This window comes from Urocampus carinirostris, chromosome 20, assembly GCF_059441175.1.
Source record: "Urocampus carinirostris isolate Australia breed hairy pipefish chromosome 20, RoL_Ucar_1.0, whole genome shotgun sequence".
Lineage (NCBI taxonomy): Eukaryota > Metazoa > Chordata > Actinopteri > Syngnathiformes > Syngnathidae > Urocampus > Urocampus carinirostris.
Window position 1 is genome coordinate 23,822,249 of NC_142368.1, and position 19,381 is coordinate 23,841,629.

Below are 19,381 nucleotides of genomic sequence, written 5' to 3' on the forward strand. Positions count from 1 at the left end.
TTCTGATCCTGTTTAAAACTTTCTATCTGAAAAGCAGAACTCTTCAAAGTTTAAGACATGTAACACATTAATGGATTAATCATGGTTTCTTAGCCAAAAGATAATTGATAAATGTTACTAAATCTTTTTAGATTAAAAAATATAAATCTTATTAATGTGTTCACAATTTGAAGACTTTCAAAAATTTGATTTAAAACATTTTAATGTCAATTAAGGCCATATTTCTATTGAAAAATGAACTCAATGCCTTTATAATCTTAGGTTATCATGTTACCTAAATTGACCGTACAGTATAAATTTGTTTCTGATCATTTGGGGTAATCATGGCTCTGGATACAGGTTATTCATTTTAGTTAATGATTTTATAGTCATTTTGGATTTAACTATATTTATCTCTTTTTTTTCTAAAAGATTAACAAATAAAATACTTAAAATGAGCTAAAGATGATTTTAATTTAATTGTATTTATTTCAATATTTTTTGCAAAATGATAAGTTTGTTACAGTTGGACGAGTGCAAAGGAGATCTTTTGGGATCCCAGTTCCTTATTTGGACTCACTGTTGTACATTGTTTTGACCTATGCATCCCTGTCGACATCGGGCAATAATGTTGCTATTATTTGATCTCCACACCCTTTAGAGCTGTTCTGTTTTTTTGTAACCTTGAAGATTTAATAAAATGAGGGGAACATGGAGGAGAGCTTTAGAAAGAGAGGCAATTCTTCTGAACCGAGATTTCTTCTCCTGGTCCTCCTTGCAAGTTTAAAATCCGTTGATGTCTTCTCGCCTTGTTTGAGTGTCTACTGAAGTTTAAAAGTAATACGGAGCCATTTTAAACACCTTAAGCAAACAATAGTTTGTAAATACAGGTATATGTCCCTGTATTACCTAATGAGCAGATAATTAGTATCTGAAAAGAAAGAGTCAGTTGCTACCACTTACTTATATGGATGAGTGTAAGCTAAGTTGGCTGATGATTGGAAGAAAGAAAAGATACTGAAAAATGCCATGTTTTCTTTTGCAAATTAAAAATTGAGATTATAATTTCCTGATGCAAAATAGACAAGGTCTTGCGGCACACTAGTGTGCCCTGGCAGACTAGTTGTAAAACACTGCAATTGAATACATAATGAGGTTTTTATAAAGGTATTGAAATAACCCAAAATATTCCAAGTTGTAGCGGGTCCAAAGTAGTCCCATGTGCTGCACCAGTCGTGCTGTGTTGCCACAGTAATACACGCTGACTGTAATCCCTAGCAGCAGGCCTTAATTTTTGGGGCGCGCACTTGTTGCCTTCTGCAACTAGGCAGGTTAGCTTGCACTTAGATGTAATGGAAAGTGAAATTTAAGAAGTATGAAACCATTAGGCAAGGAAAAGACAAAAAAAATTGATCGTGCTTTCCCATAGTCGCACTGGCAAAGCTTTAAAAGACAAACAAACAAAAAAGCTTCTTGAGTGTTCTTAATGGAGAGGCGAGATTGGGTCGATAAGGCCTCGCCCATCGCCTCGGGCCGCCACTTTCACTGATGCAATGAATGTTGATGTGCGTCTTGCTAGCTCTGGAATTTTCAGACACATTCCTGATAACACCATGTTTCACTTCAAATTAATTTTCAAAACTTCTCTTTCACTTTACCAACTTGTCAATTACAACTTCCAAGCAAGACAGAAAATCATTAAATTAATAATAAATAGATTTGACGAGGGTGCGTAGCTTGCAACATTAGAAACCACACAATCTGGACTTTTATTAGTGCCTTCCATTATTGCGAAGGAAAATCATATATTTTTTTTCCAGTCGACTTTAAAACATGAATGAATGAAAAAGACATTGTGCAAAATTTAGCACCTCCTAATGGTAAAAAAAAAAATCATTAAAAAAAAAGAAAAGTAATTTTAATTAAAATAAGCAAAAAACATAAATTATACGAATTAGCATTTTTAAACACTCGTAGGTCAAGAAAATTGCATTTATTTTACGTAACATGAGCCTCACTTATAAAAAGCTAAAATGATTGTTCGTCATCTTGCTGCTATAGGTACCCCCAAAAACCCAAAACCATGTAGAAGGCTGGGCAAAAAAGTGAGAAGAAAAATGGTGCGTTTTTTGTTACTTTGAGTCTCCCTAGTTTGTGTACTTTCTTGTTGCTTCAGTTGTATTGCACAATGGTCAAATATTGCAGTGACCCTTTACTAAGTGTGTTGTCAAGATTCTTTTAAACCAAAATATTTTTTATACAAGTACAAAATGTATTACAATTCATTAATTCAATCCATATTATATTATTTAAATGTTTTTGTGAGATTTTTTTCCCCAAAGAATATTAAAAAAAATACAGTTCATATATACTGTAATGTGTACATATATATATATATATATATATATATATATATATATATATATATATATAAACAGTGGAACCTCGGTTTTCGAACGCCTCTCAGTTCGAACAAATCGGTTCTCGACCAAAAATTTCGAGTAATTCTTGCTTCGCTTTTCGTTCAAAAAAATCGGAGTTCGAACGCCGGTACACTGGGGGCGATGCTGAGCGGCGTACGAGTGTAGATTGCCCCCACCCCTCGTGAAGAACTGTTGTCACGGCAACGCGCACTCCTTCTCTGCTTTCGTTTTTCAAAAGCGGTGAAGGGAGTGTTTTAACTCCTAATTATGCCTCGGAAGAAGGTTGGTGCAAGCAGCAAAGTTGCTACAGGTGAAAAAAGAGGAGTAGTGCGTACAACTATTGCATTTAAGAAAGAAATAATAGCAAAATATGAAGAAGGTGTGCGAGTTTCCCTTCTTTCAGGAATACAGCATGGCTTCTGCAGACAACCGCCAAGGTAAGAAATCCTACTCATAATTATTTTCTTTATCCTTTAACCGCTCACCACTTGTTGTGGAGACCCGGGTGCTAAATGACGTGTAAACGACATGATTTTTTAATTTTTACACGTTCATGTTAGCGTAATCTTTTGTACAGAAGATTACGCTAACGTAAACGTAAGATTAGCCTGGGTTAGCTTCATGTTTACTTTCGTGGTAAACATTTAGGGTGTTGGAACAGATTAAAACAATTTTACATTACTTTTAATGGGAAAAAACGACTTCGGTGATCGTACAAAGAAATGGAACGGATTATGGTCGAGAACCGAGGTTCAACTGTGTGTGTGTATATATATATATATATATATATATATATATATATATACTTACTGTATTTTAATTTCTATAACTTTTTATTATTTTCCTTTTTTAGGTGTTAAATTTATTTATAAAAAAATAAAAAACCTAAGTTTTACTTTCTTTAATCATTTTTTTAAAAAATCTACAATCTTGACCACACACTGAATGGCCTCTTTACGCTGAAACTGTTTTTTAGAAATCTGGATAACAACACTGGATAAAATCAAACTATCTGAATATAGAGTAGTTTTTAGTTGTACTTTTATCATCACTATTATAATATGAACGAATACAATTCTTATGTTCTTTTAAGCTTAATATTATTCACTAGAAATTGGGTGTACAAACTTTTCAAAAAGCCGGCCAGTTTTGGAAAGCTGAAAATGTGTGAGCCTGGCATTCTTTGAACAGTCTTTAATGAATAGAACCTTTACAAAAGGTCTTCAGTGCTTGGCGGTCAGCGTTGCAACCTTGTAGCTCGCCTTTGTAGCATTTTCATTTGACTCGCAGGGTCTCGTTAAAAAGCACAGCTTTGCCGTTAAACAGCTTCAGCTTGCGTCATATTTTACAGCGTTTGTTTAAAGATAGATTTTTGTAGTCAGTGTTTTAGCATATTTTTCATACTGCGGTCAAAACTACTGGTGGTCCACATATTATTAATTTTGTGACCGAGGCCACGAGCTTAGAAAATTTTGATCACAGGGTGAAACTGGCCCCCCAGGCTGGACTTAAGACATGTCTGTGCTACACAAATGTTACATTTGTCACAAATGAAATTCTGCTATAACTGAACTGTAAAGTTGAGAGGAAACATGACTATATCCTTTAACTTTTATCTATTTTTTAAATCTCAAATGTCATGCAGGAAAATATACTTTATATAAGATAATATTTTGAGCTTTATTTGACCATATGTAATAAGTAAACTTTGCCATTAAGTGGCCAAAGTCTTGGAGACACTCCCGAGCTGGAATTGCAGGAGGTACCTAAAAAATGAATCATCTCTTCCTCCTTTCATTCTCCATGCATTTAACCACCTGTAGGCATCCGTAAGCAAACTATCATCGGACGTCACTGAGCGTCTTGGCCTTGCGTTGTACGCGGGGTGACAATTTCACGGCTGCTTTCCCGTGTTATCGACTTTCGGGAGAGGGCGGAAACTCAATTTGCGAGTCGTTCTTGCTCAGTCCACAGCGAATGGTGAGTGACGAGGGCGCGGCGCTGGAATAGGTGCTGACATAGACGACCGAGTAAAGGCAGCAGCAGATTACAACAAAATGTGTTGACGTCTTGTGCTACAGTAACAAAACAACAAAAAAGAAAAATATATCCATATTTACCGGAGGAGTAAGTCTTACCATTTTTAATCAGTTTTAATGGTTTTGTATTCCTGGGGTACGATGTGATACTCAAGATTTAAGAACAAAATATTTTTCAAAGTGATTTAGGAATAGTATCAGTATTGTAACACACATACACCGCAGCGTGTCAACGCAAAGATCCGATACGATTATTTTCATAATCGATGAATCGAAAAATTATTTTTTTCTATGAATCGGATTTCTTAAAGACATTTTTAATTTGCTTCTCTTTATTGAAATATCAAAGTTTTCCACACCCTTTAGAGCTGTTCTGTTTTTTGTAACCTTGAAGATTTAATAAAAAAATAGCGCACAAAATAACAGAATTTTCTATAAAAGAAAAGAATAAAAAAATCCAAGTGTTTATCAATTAACTTGACGATATACAAAAATACATACAAATGAATGCTATGTAAATTAAAATATGTAAGATACTCTTTTCCTATCACCTTAACCAAAAATCATATTATATTTGGACATACAAAACAAAAAAGAAAATTACATTTGATTTAATGGGTAGTATTTATTGTATTCATAAAAGATATAGCAAAAATAAAAACCCACTTAAAGTTTAGTCAAAAAATTAGAAATTAGAAAAAAAAAATCTCCTTTGGTTAAATCTTGAATATGATAGACATTCTCAATATGAAAATTATATGTAATTTGCTTAAGAATCTCCCCCTTTTGTAGTCAGGTCAAGTCATGTTTATTTGTATAGTCCTTAATCACAAGGAGTCTCAAAGGTATGTCCAGACTACAGACTATCCTTACACAATCCCCTGATCTAAAACCTAAATGAGGGCGAGGAAACACCTCAGCCTAAAGAAATGAATAAACCTTGAGAAGGGGCCACACATGAGGTAACCTCTCCTTCCAGGATGACCAGGCTGCAATGGATGTTGCGAGGGGATCAACCAAATATACATATTCATCATTATCTTCTCTTTTTTTTTTAACTTTATTTATTTATTTTCCTCCTTTTTTTCTGATTTTTTTTCACTGGACCTCTTCAGCACGTTCTATTCTCTTGAAAGTTAACTGTGACAGTCAAACATTACAAAGCTTAAACCTTCATGCTAATTTTGTTTATTATAATGCAATGTTCAACAAAAAGAGATTTAACAAAAATGTAAAATAACTTTTTGATAAAAATGGTTTGGGCGCTCTCTGCCGGACCAAAGTGGTTCTATAACTCTCTGCATCACAACGGAATGGCATGCACTCTTATTTGCATTGCTTTAATGTACTTCATGTCTTATATTTTATGTGATAGAAAGAATAGAATATCTAATTAGTTGCCAAAGCTTTTAATAATTGATTCTAATCGATTTTATCGATTAGTTGTTGCAGCCCTCAAGATCCGGATCATCTCTGAAGAGCGGGATGATGCTTTACACAGAAAAATAAGACGGCAATCAGACTTTTTCTGTCTATTTAATGTGGGGGAGCAAACCATTCCTAAAAAAACAGCCTGGAGAGTAAACCCTTCCTAAAAAACAGCCAGGAGAGTGATGAGCACCCCCAGGCTGTACTTGCCCAAGACACATTACAGGAAGTGGTGCCCCAATGATCCAGGTAGTTAAGGGATTTGTGAGCCGTGAGCGTAAATACTTGAGATAATTTTTTCATTTTATTTAAATTTATAATATTATTAGTATATATATATATATATATTTTTTTTTTAACAATAATGTGTTCACCTGTGTGATACTACTTTGTGCTTGGAGCGCGGCAAAAACTAGCGTTTTTCTTCTATGCTGGAAACTTGAGTCTTTTATTTTGCCAATAACTAACTGTATTTTTTAAAACCAAAATCTAGCGATGTTATCTTCTACACGGACAGCTAGAATAATCATCTATGATGCCACAAAGTTGCAACTTTTGCATTGAGACAAAAAAAATTGATTTATTTTATGCCGAAAATTATCCACTTTTTATTTACCCGAAACTAGTGGTCTTCTTCTAAACTCAGAAGAGCTTAGTGATCTAATGTAAAAATGCTAGCATAAGTTGCAGGTGCAACAGGAGAGTATACTGTCATACAGCATCAAGGTGTGGTTTGCTGGGTGCATGGCAGCAGACACGAGAACATTACAGAGAGTTGTCAACACAACCCAGAAAATCATCTGCTACTTTCCGCCTAGTCTTGTGTGGAATGCTAACGCAGCAGAGCCGACAACATTATTAATGTCAATCAATCACAATAAAGACCATTCTTAATTATTCTAAGCTGGAAGGAAACCTCATATTTTACAATGCTAAAATAGTCCATAGCTGATGTAAAAACTGAAAAAAGCGTATCAACAGCACAAGACAAAGAGAGGCGCTCACATGAGGCACAGTGCAGTACTATAGACTTGTCCATACATGTTTTTGTTGTTGTTACTTTTGCTTTCGAACCGTATTATGCACTACTTTAAGACGAAGAAAAAGGATACAGAGGACAATAATTTAATGGAATTTACCAAACACACGAAAAGTATTGTTTGGATTTTCTTTTTTTTAAAGGAAACCCAATTAGCCTCCTATAACATTAGTTTGAAATTTAAAAAATGCAAAATACTGTGCAGTTATTTTGCACTTATGTATAATTTTCTCGCTCACAGACAGTGATGACAAGGATGCTAAAAAAAATGTATGCAATTTTGTGGAATGTACAAAACAAATTGTTAGGAAATGGTATGATTTTTGGGGGGAATTGTGCAGGTTTCTTATAAGATGGTTGGTGGGCCAGACATGCCCTCCTAAGAAGTAGTTTTGACACACTGGCATAAAAGAGACATAGTTTATTTTGATTTCTTTGGGTTTTGTGTGTTCTCTGTGATCAGTTATTTAGGGACCACATAGTGAGCTACGAATGCGGGTGTGGTTGGAGCTTTCTATGACACAAGTTTATATTGAGAAGAAAATAATAATTTATTGAGATAAAAAACACACACAAAAATGGTATCGTTAACATACATCTATGGATAATAAACTCATTTAGAGCCAGTGACAACCAGGATTTTGAAGAATGTACAAAACAAATCACTAGGAGAAAGTATTATTATAGATTCTGGAGGTTTCCAAAACCATGGTCAGTGAGCCACACATCCCTGCCTCCCAAGTAGTAGTTTTGATGCCACTCTCATAAAGGAACGCCACATTTTTGCTTTCGATTTCTTTGGCTTTTGGTGTTCTTGGCGAGTGATCAGAGATGAGAAAAACAATTGAAAGACTCCCTTTAGGTCTTGTGAAAAATATACAGTGAGTCCTCTTGTACTGACCACATAGCGAACTGGGATTGCTGCTGTGGTTGGTATTAGTGCCTTGATGTTGCGGGGTATACATTTTCCTTTAAACACATGTATTTTTTGCGGCTTAACATTGAATTTTTTTCAGGTTTGAATAAATTTATTGACACTAATAACAGAAAACAATCTTGACAATCTCAACAGCAATCAAGCACATTCACAATATTATATTTCAATATGACGTTTAACAGCAAACACAATGTGAGGCTTAACATTGAATGGCAGCAACACATTTGTTGAGTAGGGCGGTGCATATTGCATCCCTTACCTGGCAAAGTATCCCGGCTTCCTGTCCCGCTTCTCCATTGGGCCAGGCTGCTAAACGTGCATGCAGGAGATGCAGGCACCCATACACTTTAAACCGCGTCCATCCACCCTAATCGTGCACCGACGTTTCAGACGCTGCAAGTGTCGTAGCTATTGTTGCACGTCTTTCTCGTCCTTGCAAAGGGAAGGGAGGTGCACACCCTGGTCAACACCCTTTACTCATGCTCAGTGCAATAACAACATTTAATAAAAACTTGTATCCTAAACAAAATATAATACACTAATGTTTGAAACTGTAACCCCCACATTCACGCACTGACTCTTTGAATGAAGACTGAAGAAAATAAAACGTTACGTAACAAGGTTAATTAGTGCGTAAAGTTTGGTCCGAGCGACGTTTTTACGCCCTTGCACCTAGCTACATTCCTCGCTCCACATGGTCACATTTTTTTACTTACATATCCAAACTCTGTGGACGGACAAAACGCCTTTGAGAGACGGAACCAAATTCACAGGACGTAGCAACAAGATAAACAATCTGTTCTTCGGAACACCAGGAGCAAAGGTCCACTCTACGCAGCTGATGATGCTAACGCGCCTGCTAACTGATAGCCCGTCTGTTGACAAGACAATAGAAACCCTAGCGGACGGAAAGGGGGACGTGACAGATCATTTGGACATTTCTCCCTGCTCCTGCAACTTTGCGTCGTTCTTTTCAATCGTTCTGACAATATAATTGCATTCGGCTGCGCACCGATACATTAAAAACCACAAAACAGCGATTAGTGCCGAAAGCTGCACATACCTCGCATGCATCCTTGCTCAAGCTCGTTTCTACTTAGGAGGCACCTTTGACGCCCTCTAGAGGACAATAGAGTTAGATAACGTTTTCACAAGAGAAAATGTAGTTGTCATATCGGACGCAAGCTACTTTAGTACAGTACATTATATCTAAAGTTAAAAAATAAGCGGAACCACGAGAACGTGGATAAAAACATCGGACAGTAATCAATGGTCTGAACAGCCTGTCATATCCCTGGTGGTCTAGTGGTTAGGATTCGGCGCTCTCACCGCCGCGGCCCGGGTTCGATTCCCGGTCAGGGAAGTTGATTTTCCTTCATTCCATAAATATACTTTCGCAACGAGATGGAATAGTCAAGTCAATTCATGATTATTTCTATAGCCACTTGATCACAAGGAGTCTCAAGGCGCTGCAAAGACTCTCACACTATTGCAAACTACGGACTATTATTACACCATTCTCTTATCTCAAGAGGATTGACCGACAGCAAGCGTGGAAAAAAAACAACTCAAACTCAATTTTTTTTGGATGCGTACCCAAAATGCCCAAAGACGCAGACTAGTTAGGCACCTCGGCACTTAAGTTAGTCATGCTTTCGTCCCTCCAGATGAAACGGGACACAACAAAGCGGCCATGTTACTCGGGTCAAGGTGACACAACACACTCTTCTGTTCAACAGCAGGGCCCGACAGCTTTCGCTGCATCATACAGGTGCCCTGTCCATCCCGTAGAACGCGTACAAACATCCCACTATCCTTTTACAAAACCTCTTACATCATCAACAAGAGCTCTGGCTTCCACTAGAATTAGACCTCTTTCCTGCAGTGCACTCATAACACAATCCATCCACGTCAATCGCGGCCCTACTTTTGGTCTCCTTCCATTGACTTCTGCTCTGTAGATCCTCTTCAACATTCGCTCCTCATCCATCCTCTCCATGTGTCCAAAGCACCCGAGTACTCTTTTATCCACACGCTTGTTTAGTTCCGCTACTACTCCAGTTCTGTCTCTCACAATTTCATTCGCTGGCGGCGATGATGAGACGCGAGTGCTTGCATGCGTAATGCAGAAAAGTTAAGTTAAATTGAATGTGATACGGAGGGAATCTAATTTGCAGTGTTTCTCCATCGTTAATGTATTCAAATTGTTTTTATATAAATTCTTGTCATATAAGTAAATACGTTTTAAAGTTATAAAAAAAACCTTGACACGGCTAGTATGTTTTTTATTTCAGTAAGCACGTAGAGATGTATTCAACGATTCTGACACTTTAGAATTATTCCCAGCCTCATGTATTGCTAATATGGCATTATGTATAACAGAATACCTTTGTTTACTCTATTGTAAAATGTAGTTTTGCCTTTTTTTATATGTATACAATACTTTGTCTTACGGTGTTGCCGCAAGTGCTGCTCTTCGCCCAATACACCGCAAGGTGGACACCTTGCAAAACAAATTGTACATTATTAGCTGTATGAGAGGAGAGTTTTGTTGTATTTTAATATTTACAGCAGGGGTCTCTAAACCTTTTCAAGCCGGGAGCTGCTTTTTGGTACTAATTATTGCAAAGGGCACCCAGTTTGATATGTATTTCTAAAATAACAGCTCACCACGTTATTACGATGTTTTTACTATGTTATAATTGTATTTCTTTATCGGAAGCAGGGTTAAATAGACTCAGTAAACCACTAAAAATATCATTTTAGTAGAAAATCACAATGACACAGTAATTTCAGAAAAGGTCCGCGGGCACCTCAGCTAACCTTAGGGAGCACCCTGGTGCACACAGGCACCGCGTTGGAGAACACTCATGTACAGTAAAATATATTATTAAACCAATACATATTCTTAAATGTAACGTATTTACTGTTTTACATGTTCCAACAACCAACCTGAACATGTGTTACCTGAACATTGATCAAGGAAAACAAGGTTCATAACAACATTTGAGATTGGACAGAACTGGGGAGTAACTTGTAGCTGACGAACATCTTTTGAGTTTATTTTTTACAATCATTATCATCGTGAGAGTCAAGAGATAAGTTTCCATATGGATTGGTGTGGCGCCGGGGAGTCACACTCTATCTTCCTCCGGCCCACGTTGACTCAAAACAACCCCTTCCTTGTTTTAGCTCCTTACCGATAGCGAAATATTACGTTTTGAACACTGGTTATCGTATCATAAGACTTTAGTGAGATGATCACCAAAGTAACTAAATAATATTACGATGAACTCCCACATTGCTTTGGTTTTTATTTACGCTCAATGCAGGGGTTACCAACTCAACTAAGTGTGAGTCACCCCAGTTGGGGTCTGGGTGAGGTTGAGCTCCATCAGGTTTTGCGCAAGGAAAACTCAGATAAAAGCATTCCACAGTTCTCAAATACATTTTTCTAGACAATTTAGAAAAAAAACAATAAGAAAACAAATAAATCAGTAACAAATGTGTAATAATAATAATGCCGAAAATGACATAGACTTAAGAAAACTACATATGTAATGTAAGCAGAAAAATCTTATTAATGTTATTCAAATTCAAATGTGTGTACTAACAGTCTGTATCCTTTAACTTTCTGAACATGAATGGACTTAAGATGAACTATTTTGGGCATGGCTAATTTATTGTCACATTTATGTTTTATCTGCGCCTTCGTGGCTGAAAGTGGCAGCCGTCACACAAGTCACCTGTGACATATGACGACATGAAATAGGCAAATACAACCAACTCGTGTCTTACAACAGTGGTCAAGCAAATAAAACCTGTTGTAATCGGGTCAAAGACAAAAGCTCATTGAGAGTTACTTGCTGGTGTCATGATTACTGATGCAAGGCACCTGTGCCCGCTCCTTTGGCGCCAACTGCCTCGGACACTGATTGGCTCCCTGCCACTATTTAAACCCCCGTCTTTCTGTCACCTGTTGTCAGTCCGTCTGCAAAACCTCAGCTCACGCTAGGCAAGTTTCTCGACCCTGCCTCACTCCTGTTCTGGCCTCCATCTGTTTCCCGGCTTCGACCCAGTTTCTGATCTCGACCACGTTTTTGCTCTCCTGTCCTGGCTATTGACCTGTTTTTTCCGCTCTCGACACCGCCATCGCTCGCCACGGAAATAGCACTTCCGCGTCTGAGTAACCACCTCCCCGCGACCAGCGATATCCGGATCGTGTGTACAATCCTTTCCCTTCTTCCCAATAAAACTAAGAGAATCGTATGCAAGTGGGTCCTGTCTTCGTTCTGGTCCTGACAGCTAGGGGCATCCACTGTCCTTTTCTTTACTGCCCAGGCCCTGGCGGTTTCAATGTATCCTTCGTCTTGTGTTAGGGTCGCCAACAAACCGTTTTGGATTGGAAAAGCTTACCAAAACCACATACATTTGTGTATTGCATCAAAGCTTCTTAACTTTATAAGGAATGTCTAGTTCAACATAATAAAGTAAAAAGAAAACATCTGCACATTATAAAATGATCTAATTGAAATTGTTACATTTGTATTGTTAGGGCCGGTTTTGACCCGTTTATAAAAAGATTATAAAACACTAACCACCGACAAAATCTATATGTAGTCAATATTAAAACGGGAAAAAATAGCTAGCAAATGTGTTGTAATACCCCTCAGTAATAGTCAGGTTACAGAAAGCACTTTTATATAATTATCTTGAGATTTATTTAAAAAATATATATTTAAATCATTAGCAAGTGTATCCTGGGGCACAGCGGCGCAGTTCAGTTCCCCTGCCCACTGCTTGAAGATATCTGGGATGGGCTCCAGCACCCCCGCGACCCTACATAGGATACGCGGTGCAGATAATGGATGGATGGTCTGTGATTAAAAATATGAGTTTAATTCCGATACACGGTGTTCTTTGCAGAGTATTAGTAATTTGTACATGCTGTTAGCATGTGTGTACTTTTATTATTTAGCGAATCGTTAATGCGAGTTCAGACACTACTGATTAAAAATTTGAGTTATATATTTTTTCCCCAAAAATGCTGTTCTTTGCAGACGATAAAGAATGAGTGAGTAAGAACAGTGTTAACATGGTTTTTATTTTAATTATAAAGCCAATCATAAATGCATGCTAAAACTTGGAGCTATTGATTGGCTATGGACATCACTAGAACTGAATAAATAAAAATTAAAGGGTACATTTATTGTTAGAAAAAATGGCCAGAGACCCACACCAAAAATAAAAATAACAATATTTTCATGGATGGGCGGCACGGGGGATTAGTGGTTAGCGGGTCAGCGGCACAGTTCTGAGCGCATGGGATCAAATCCAGCTACCAGCCTTCCTGTGTGGAGTTTGCATGTTCTCCCTGTGCAAGCGTGGATTTCCTCTGGACAATCCGGTTTCCTCCCACATTCCAGAAATATGCATGGCATGTGAATTGGTGACTCCAAATTGTCCCTAGGTGTAAATGAGCGTGCGAATTGTCTGTCCCTGTGTGCCATGCAACTGGCTGGCGACCAGATCAGGCTGTCCCCTGCCCACTGCCCGAAGATAGCTGGGATGAGCTCCAGCACACCTGTCATGATTACTAATGCGAAGCACCTGAGTCTGCTCCTTTGGCGCCAACTGCCTCGGACGCTGATTGGCTGCTTGTCTCTTTTTAAACCCCCGTCTCCTGTCACCCATGGTCAGCCCGTCTGCGAACTTCAGCTCACGCTAGGCAAGCTTTTCGACCCTGAACTCTCTCCTGTCCTGATTCCTGTTTGATTCCCGTCTCCGACCCCTTTTCTGAACTTGAATACGTTTTTGCTCCCCCGTCCCGGCCATCGATCTGTTTTTGCCCGCTCTCGACACTGCCTTCGCTTGCCACGGAAATATCACTTTCGCGTCTGAGTAACCTGCTCCCCACGATCAACGGATCCTGTATACTACCCTTTCCCCTCTTCCTAATAAAACGCACGCAAGTGGGTCCTGTCTTTGCCCCCGCAACCTTTCTGAGTATAAGCAGTGCAGATAATGGATGGATGGAATATTTTTTGGAACAAGGAAGCCTAACAATGTAACCAAGAAATGAGGGAAAAATAGGTGATGTAGTATTGTTTTTAGCCTATTTTACATCTAATTTAAGTTACAGGCCGCCACCCACCCGCTAACATGCGGCATGTTACCTAAAAGCTTACAAAAGAAGAGGGTTGAATAAAATATTTCAAGATTACATTGGAATAATTATTGGAATAAGCGAGTTTGTTTAAAGTTATAGTCTGTGATGTCTACTCACTGCCATGGGTCAAACCAAGAAGAAGCTAGTGAAACATATTACAAGGGAGACAATCATTATGAAACATTATCATGTGAATTGGTTCACAATTTTGAGCCCTGCCTAACAAATTAGTATGGAGGTAGCATTCATATATAACTCTTGTGGGCCACACTCACATATTATGACAAGGGCCCCAAACTATCGTCTTCCTGGCCCCGAATGGCCTGTGGGCCACGTGTTTAGCGCGAGGAAAAGTGAACCAAACAAGAAGAAAGCGGCACTTAAACAGGTCAAACTAAGACAGGCTCTTTTTCTTTTTACACCGATTTGTTTATGGTTTGCATTACTGCAGATGAGATAATTTGCTGATATATTCCTTGGACAGGCCTTGAGAAGATCTGAAATGATTTTGCCAAACGTCACACTGAGGTCCAGCTTAGACTACCGCCGCTGATAACGGCAAGTACGCCGTGGCAGCAGGAAGACACCAAACCTAAACACTGAGAGCGATCAGGTCACACAAACTGTGATTGATGGATGAATATGCGGGGCCCTGTAATTCCTTCTGACCATGTAAACGTGTGAAGATTTTCAAGAGAAATGAGGCAGAAAGCACTTGGGTCTATTTTGTTTATAATAGGACACTAGTGTGCCTGACAGGCTGTTGTTGGGCAAGCCAATTAGGACAAGAAACATTTGAGAGGGAGGTAGAGGACACTTTTTTTTTTATAGCACTTCTATATACAGAATATACACTCTAGCATAAACTTTGCAGGAAATTTAACACAAACCCCAATTTTTTGACACTTTTTTTCTCATTTACAGATGAGTCCGCCTTGGTGTTCGCTGACTAATAAACAGCCTCTTGGGTTACAGTAAGGATAATTAATTCATAACTACAAACATGATAATCAGTGGCATGTACAGACATTTTGGGAATCAAGTGCTCAGAAGGGAAGAACAGGGGCGCATATGTGCCAGTTGAATACATAAAAATTGTAATAATTGTTGAAAGCAATTTGAAATTGAGACATAAATTCTACAAACAAGTTTTCAACATTTAATGCATCAGATTTACAATGGATCAAAAGTTGCAAATTACGACGGCAGTATTGACCGCAGTGAACAGTTTAGTGATTATAGAAATAATTTTAAAAACTTAGATAATGATTGAAAATCAATTTCTAAAGCTCTAGCTTCACCCTGTGTATGACTGTGCACGCAAATGCACAAACACACGCGAAAGAAAGTAATTATGGTGGATTCAAAGGGACTCTGCATTATTTAAAACAGTGGTGGGCCGGGACGCAAAAGTTGATTGCAGACCCGTTTTCAGTGTGTTTCGGGCCTTTGCCCTGGCCAAATAATGCTAAGAAGATAAAACCGAGGGGCAATTACACAGTCAATGACGATAACGTCCTGCCTGATCCCTCTATTCTGTTTTGTCAATTGGCGCTGTCCCAGTTGTGTGTAATAGGGACCACATCTCATTTTATTTTGATTTTGTTTGTTTTATTTCCTTTTTCTGCTCAGAAAGTTGGTGATAAGGCGAAGGAAAAGATGAAAACAGTGACAACAATGTTTGAGTCAAAAGGAAATTATTGCGTAATACATTGATACCTCTACTTATTCATGTCCCTACATGCAAAAGTTTTAGGTTACAAAGTACCCGAACGGTAAAATATTGCATCCAGTTACAAATGCGTTATAGGATACAAGGTCAAAAATATCGTACAGTACGAGCTGCTATTAGCCGCTCCCAGAGTTTACCGAACATGAACATACTAGCTATCACTTAAAATTTGCCTGGCAACCCAGTGCACATGCACGCTCCCAGCATGCTCTACGTTCCCCCCTTTTTCGATGCATTGTCAAAGGCTACAGACATCATTGGATCAGTTTTATAAGGGACGCGAGGCAAAAAGGTGAATTAATATTTTTTTAATTTCCTTTATAGTTTTTTTTTTACATTATGTGCCTCTCCTGTTATGTTTATCATGCGGAAATCTAATTTTAACACGTACATTATTTGTTTCACGTTCTGAGGCTCTTTTATGATTTATTAAATAAATATCATACTGTACTTTCTCTACTCGTCTCTAGTCATCTCTACTTACAAAGATTTCAGGTTACGAAGCTGCTCCCAGGAGGAATTAAATTCGTTAGTAGAGGTACCACTTTATTGTACTATGGTTTGCCGTTCAAGCACTGCTTGAAAGTCCAAAAATGCTTTGAAAAGTTATATTTACAGCTTTTTAAAAAAATCAGTAGATATTCTACACTATTGAATAATTATCGTTGTTTCGGTACATGGTTTTGAAGGTATTTTGCATACAAACCTATTTTTGTAGGTGGCTATTTTAAAGCAGTGTTAAGGGGTGGCTTATATGTGATATAGGGTTGTATGCGAGTACGATAAACGAAGTGGTTTTAATTTTGCCAGTCATTTTATCTTTTTGAAGAAAAAAGGGTGAATATGTTCTCTGCTTGATATTGCACAAACATTTCATTCGATACACTTAAAGTGGATTTTTTTTTACTGATTTAAGCGGCAGCTTGTCATTAGAGGAGAATGGTGGGTCCCCAAGTCAGACCAGTTGAGAACCACATATTAAAGATATCGCAGTATGGTGTCGTGCAACCAAAAACGAGCACTACAACGCACAAAACGATTCACCACTTAAAGTGTGGTCACGATTTTTTACACAATGTTTTTTCTTATTTTTCTTTCCAGGTTTTCCCAAGATTTTTGGAGGATGAAGGACAAATTCGTCAGCTCCTTCGTTGAAGCTCATGTTATTAAAATCAATACACATTTATCGATCACTTTCATAAGATAGGTTGTGTATTTTTGCTTAAAATCAAACTTCTTTCCACCAGGAAGCACAAAACAATACAAAGGGTCCTTAAAAAAAGGTACTGTACACCATCTAGTGCCACTACCCCCACTGTCATTCTTCCAAGCCAGTGGAGGCACTGCAGCGCGTGACTTCTGACCCCGGAGCTAAGCAATCGACAAGAGGTTATCAGTGTTGGGGTTTTGGCTCTTAAAGCTAGAGTGAGGAGAGTGACAGAGCCCCCGAAATATACAAAAAAGAGCGAATGCTACAAGCGTAATATCGCCCTTTCCGACACCTTTTCCTCTGTGTTATTTTTTTGTGGATCACATGACTGTGGTAAAGGAGCAAACAGAGCTTGGTTGTTTACCCTCCTTATCAGCTGTGTTGTAACCAGTAGACGGGCACATGGATTGGACGCAACATATACAGGCACACTCAGAGAGAATTTTTGCTCAAGCAAAATCTTTTAATGAATAATTATTTTTTAAATGGCAAAATTTAAACCTGGAAAATACACAGTCCCTCTAACATTTTCAATTTAAAAAGCCCAACATGTTTGATTTGGTCTTTCCTGTATTCATAGGTATTTCTAGTAATATTCATTATCACTTCTTTCAGGCCAATCCCGCTAATCACTAATTCAATACAGATGCTATATATCAGTACCACCATTGCTGAAAATCCCATTCCTCTTACCTGAATGACTCACAAAATGATGTCCCACTAGTTTGTCATTTTTTATCGTAAAAAATGCTCACATATAGGCGCTCAATTTTTGTATCAACCACTATTGCAAGTAACAATATCTTATAGGGATGGTATCGCCAGAATCACCACGCATATAATAAACATCATATCGGTACTAGAAAATCCCTAGTAATTAATAAACGTATGAAAACCGGTGGTGCGTTCGTACCTATATCTGTCATGATTACTGATTCGGGGCACCTGCGGCTGCCCCGGTGGCCCCAACAGACCTGGTCGCTGATTGCCTCCTTGCCACTTTTTAAACCCCCTGGCTCCCTGTTACCGGCGTCTGATCGTTGCGAACCTTCAGCTCCCGTTAAGGCAAGCCTTCCGAACCTGACTCCCTCTTTTCGACTCCCGTATGTTTCCCAGCTTCGACCTGTTTCCGTTTGATCACGTCTCTGCTCCTGCGCCCCGGTAACCCGACCTGCTTTTCCCTCTTCGACACCGCTATCGCTCGCCAGAGAAGTGCCACTTCCGCGTCACGAGCGACCTGCTCCCCACAATCAACGATCACTGGATCGTGGGTGCCAGCTTACGTCTCTTTTCAAATAAAACTAAGAAACTAACACAATTGGGTTCCCGTCTCCGTTCCTGGTTCCTGACAGAACGATCGGACCAGAAAAAGACCCCGCGGAAGTTTTTTTACGAGCGCCGATAGGCGAAAGGAGACATGCAACGTTCCCTTTAAATTGCTCCTTAACTTTAATATTTTTTGACTTTCTTAAATATCCCAAAACTAATATATCAACACTTTTTAGAAGGGACACTGTTTGATATTTAGGGGCTCCTACTAGTACAAAAAAAAATCATTCACTAAAAAAAAAAAAAAAGAAAAAAAAGAAAATTGAAATACCAAGCTAAAGAACCTGAACTATCATACCAATGAGAATTTAAAAAAAATCATCTGTAGAGAAATGTACATTTCTTTTACATAATGGAATCCTTACCTATGGTCACCGTCATGTTTGTCTTCTTGCTGCTTCACTCTTGGTAATAGTTTTTGTTTGCATTAGAAAATACAGTGCCATCTAGTGGTTAAATATTACACACTGTGGCTTTAAACATTTAAAATCCCCAATGGCAACCCAGATAATAAATCACCAATCATGCATTTAACTTCTGCCGTGTACAGTAATAAACTCTTTTCAGGCAAAAGAACAAAACAGCCCATAAGTGCTAATACGAGGCTCGACAATAGCGGCTGATAAATAAGAGCCATAAATTTCCTCTTGATTTACAAGCTTGTTATCTGTGCACTTAGCACAAGTCAGCTTTTCATGCACCATTGAAGTAAATTTGAAGGTAACTTGAGCGTGCTGTTTCTTCTTCTTTTAGATCTTATTTGTTTTTGAGTGTAGTATGTATACACCCACACATGCATGTATAAATATATATGTATATAGGTACTCCTCCCTGCACTCAAACACTGTTTTAGACCAAGCCAGCTTCACATCAGTCCATCATCACAGATACGACTCGCGGTTAGATAGCAAGTCTGGCAGCACACAAGACATTTTGTCCACTCTGTCATGTTTACTTAAAATGATAAGCTTTGATGGATTCTCAGTCCAGCTAAAGACGCCACACACAAACATACGCTGGTCCTCGCACCACACACAAACAAGGAGGGATAAAAACAATAAGTGGTGACCCAAATGTTTTCGGCACTCGATTACAA

General features: G+C 38.4%; 1 protein-coding gene and 1 non-coding gene across 9 annotated transcripts in view; one reads left to right on the plus strand and one right to left on the minus strand.

The window, feature by feature from the left end:
* The window catches only part of ncoa7b (nuclear receptor coactivator 7b), a 37,879-nt gene extending 28,833 nt beyond the window's left edge, over positions 1–9,046 (minus strand). For 6 of the 8 annotated variants that reach the window (XR_015848195.1, XR_015848194.1, XM_088324400.1 and 3 more), the window contains exons 1-2: positions 8,562–8,898; positions 8,105–8,277 (exon numbers count right to left, since the gene is read on the minus strand). Coding sequence is in view for 6 of the 8 variants with exons in the window: in XM_088324400.1 (XP_088180526.1) it covers positions 8,105–8,142 (38 nt within the window). In the remaining 2 variants the exon portion in view is untranslated. The other 2 variants (XM_088324398.1, XM_088324401.1) reach the window with 2 other exon arrangements.
* Positions 9,047–9,136: 90 nt separating this feature from the next.
* On the plus strand, positions 9,137–9,208 carry trnae-cuc (transfer RNA glutamic acid (anticodon CUC)). Its single transcript has one exon. It is a non-coding gene; the product is annotated as a tRNA-Glu (tRNA).
* Positions 9,209–19,381: the final 10,173 nt, after the last annotated feature.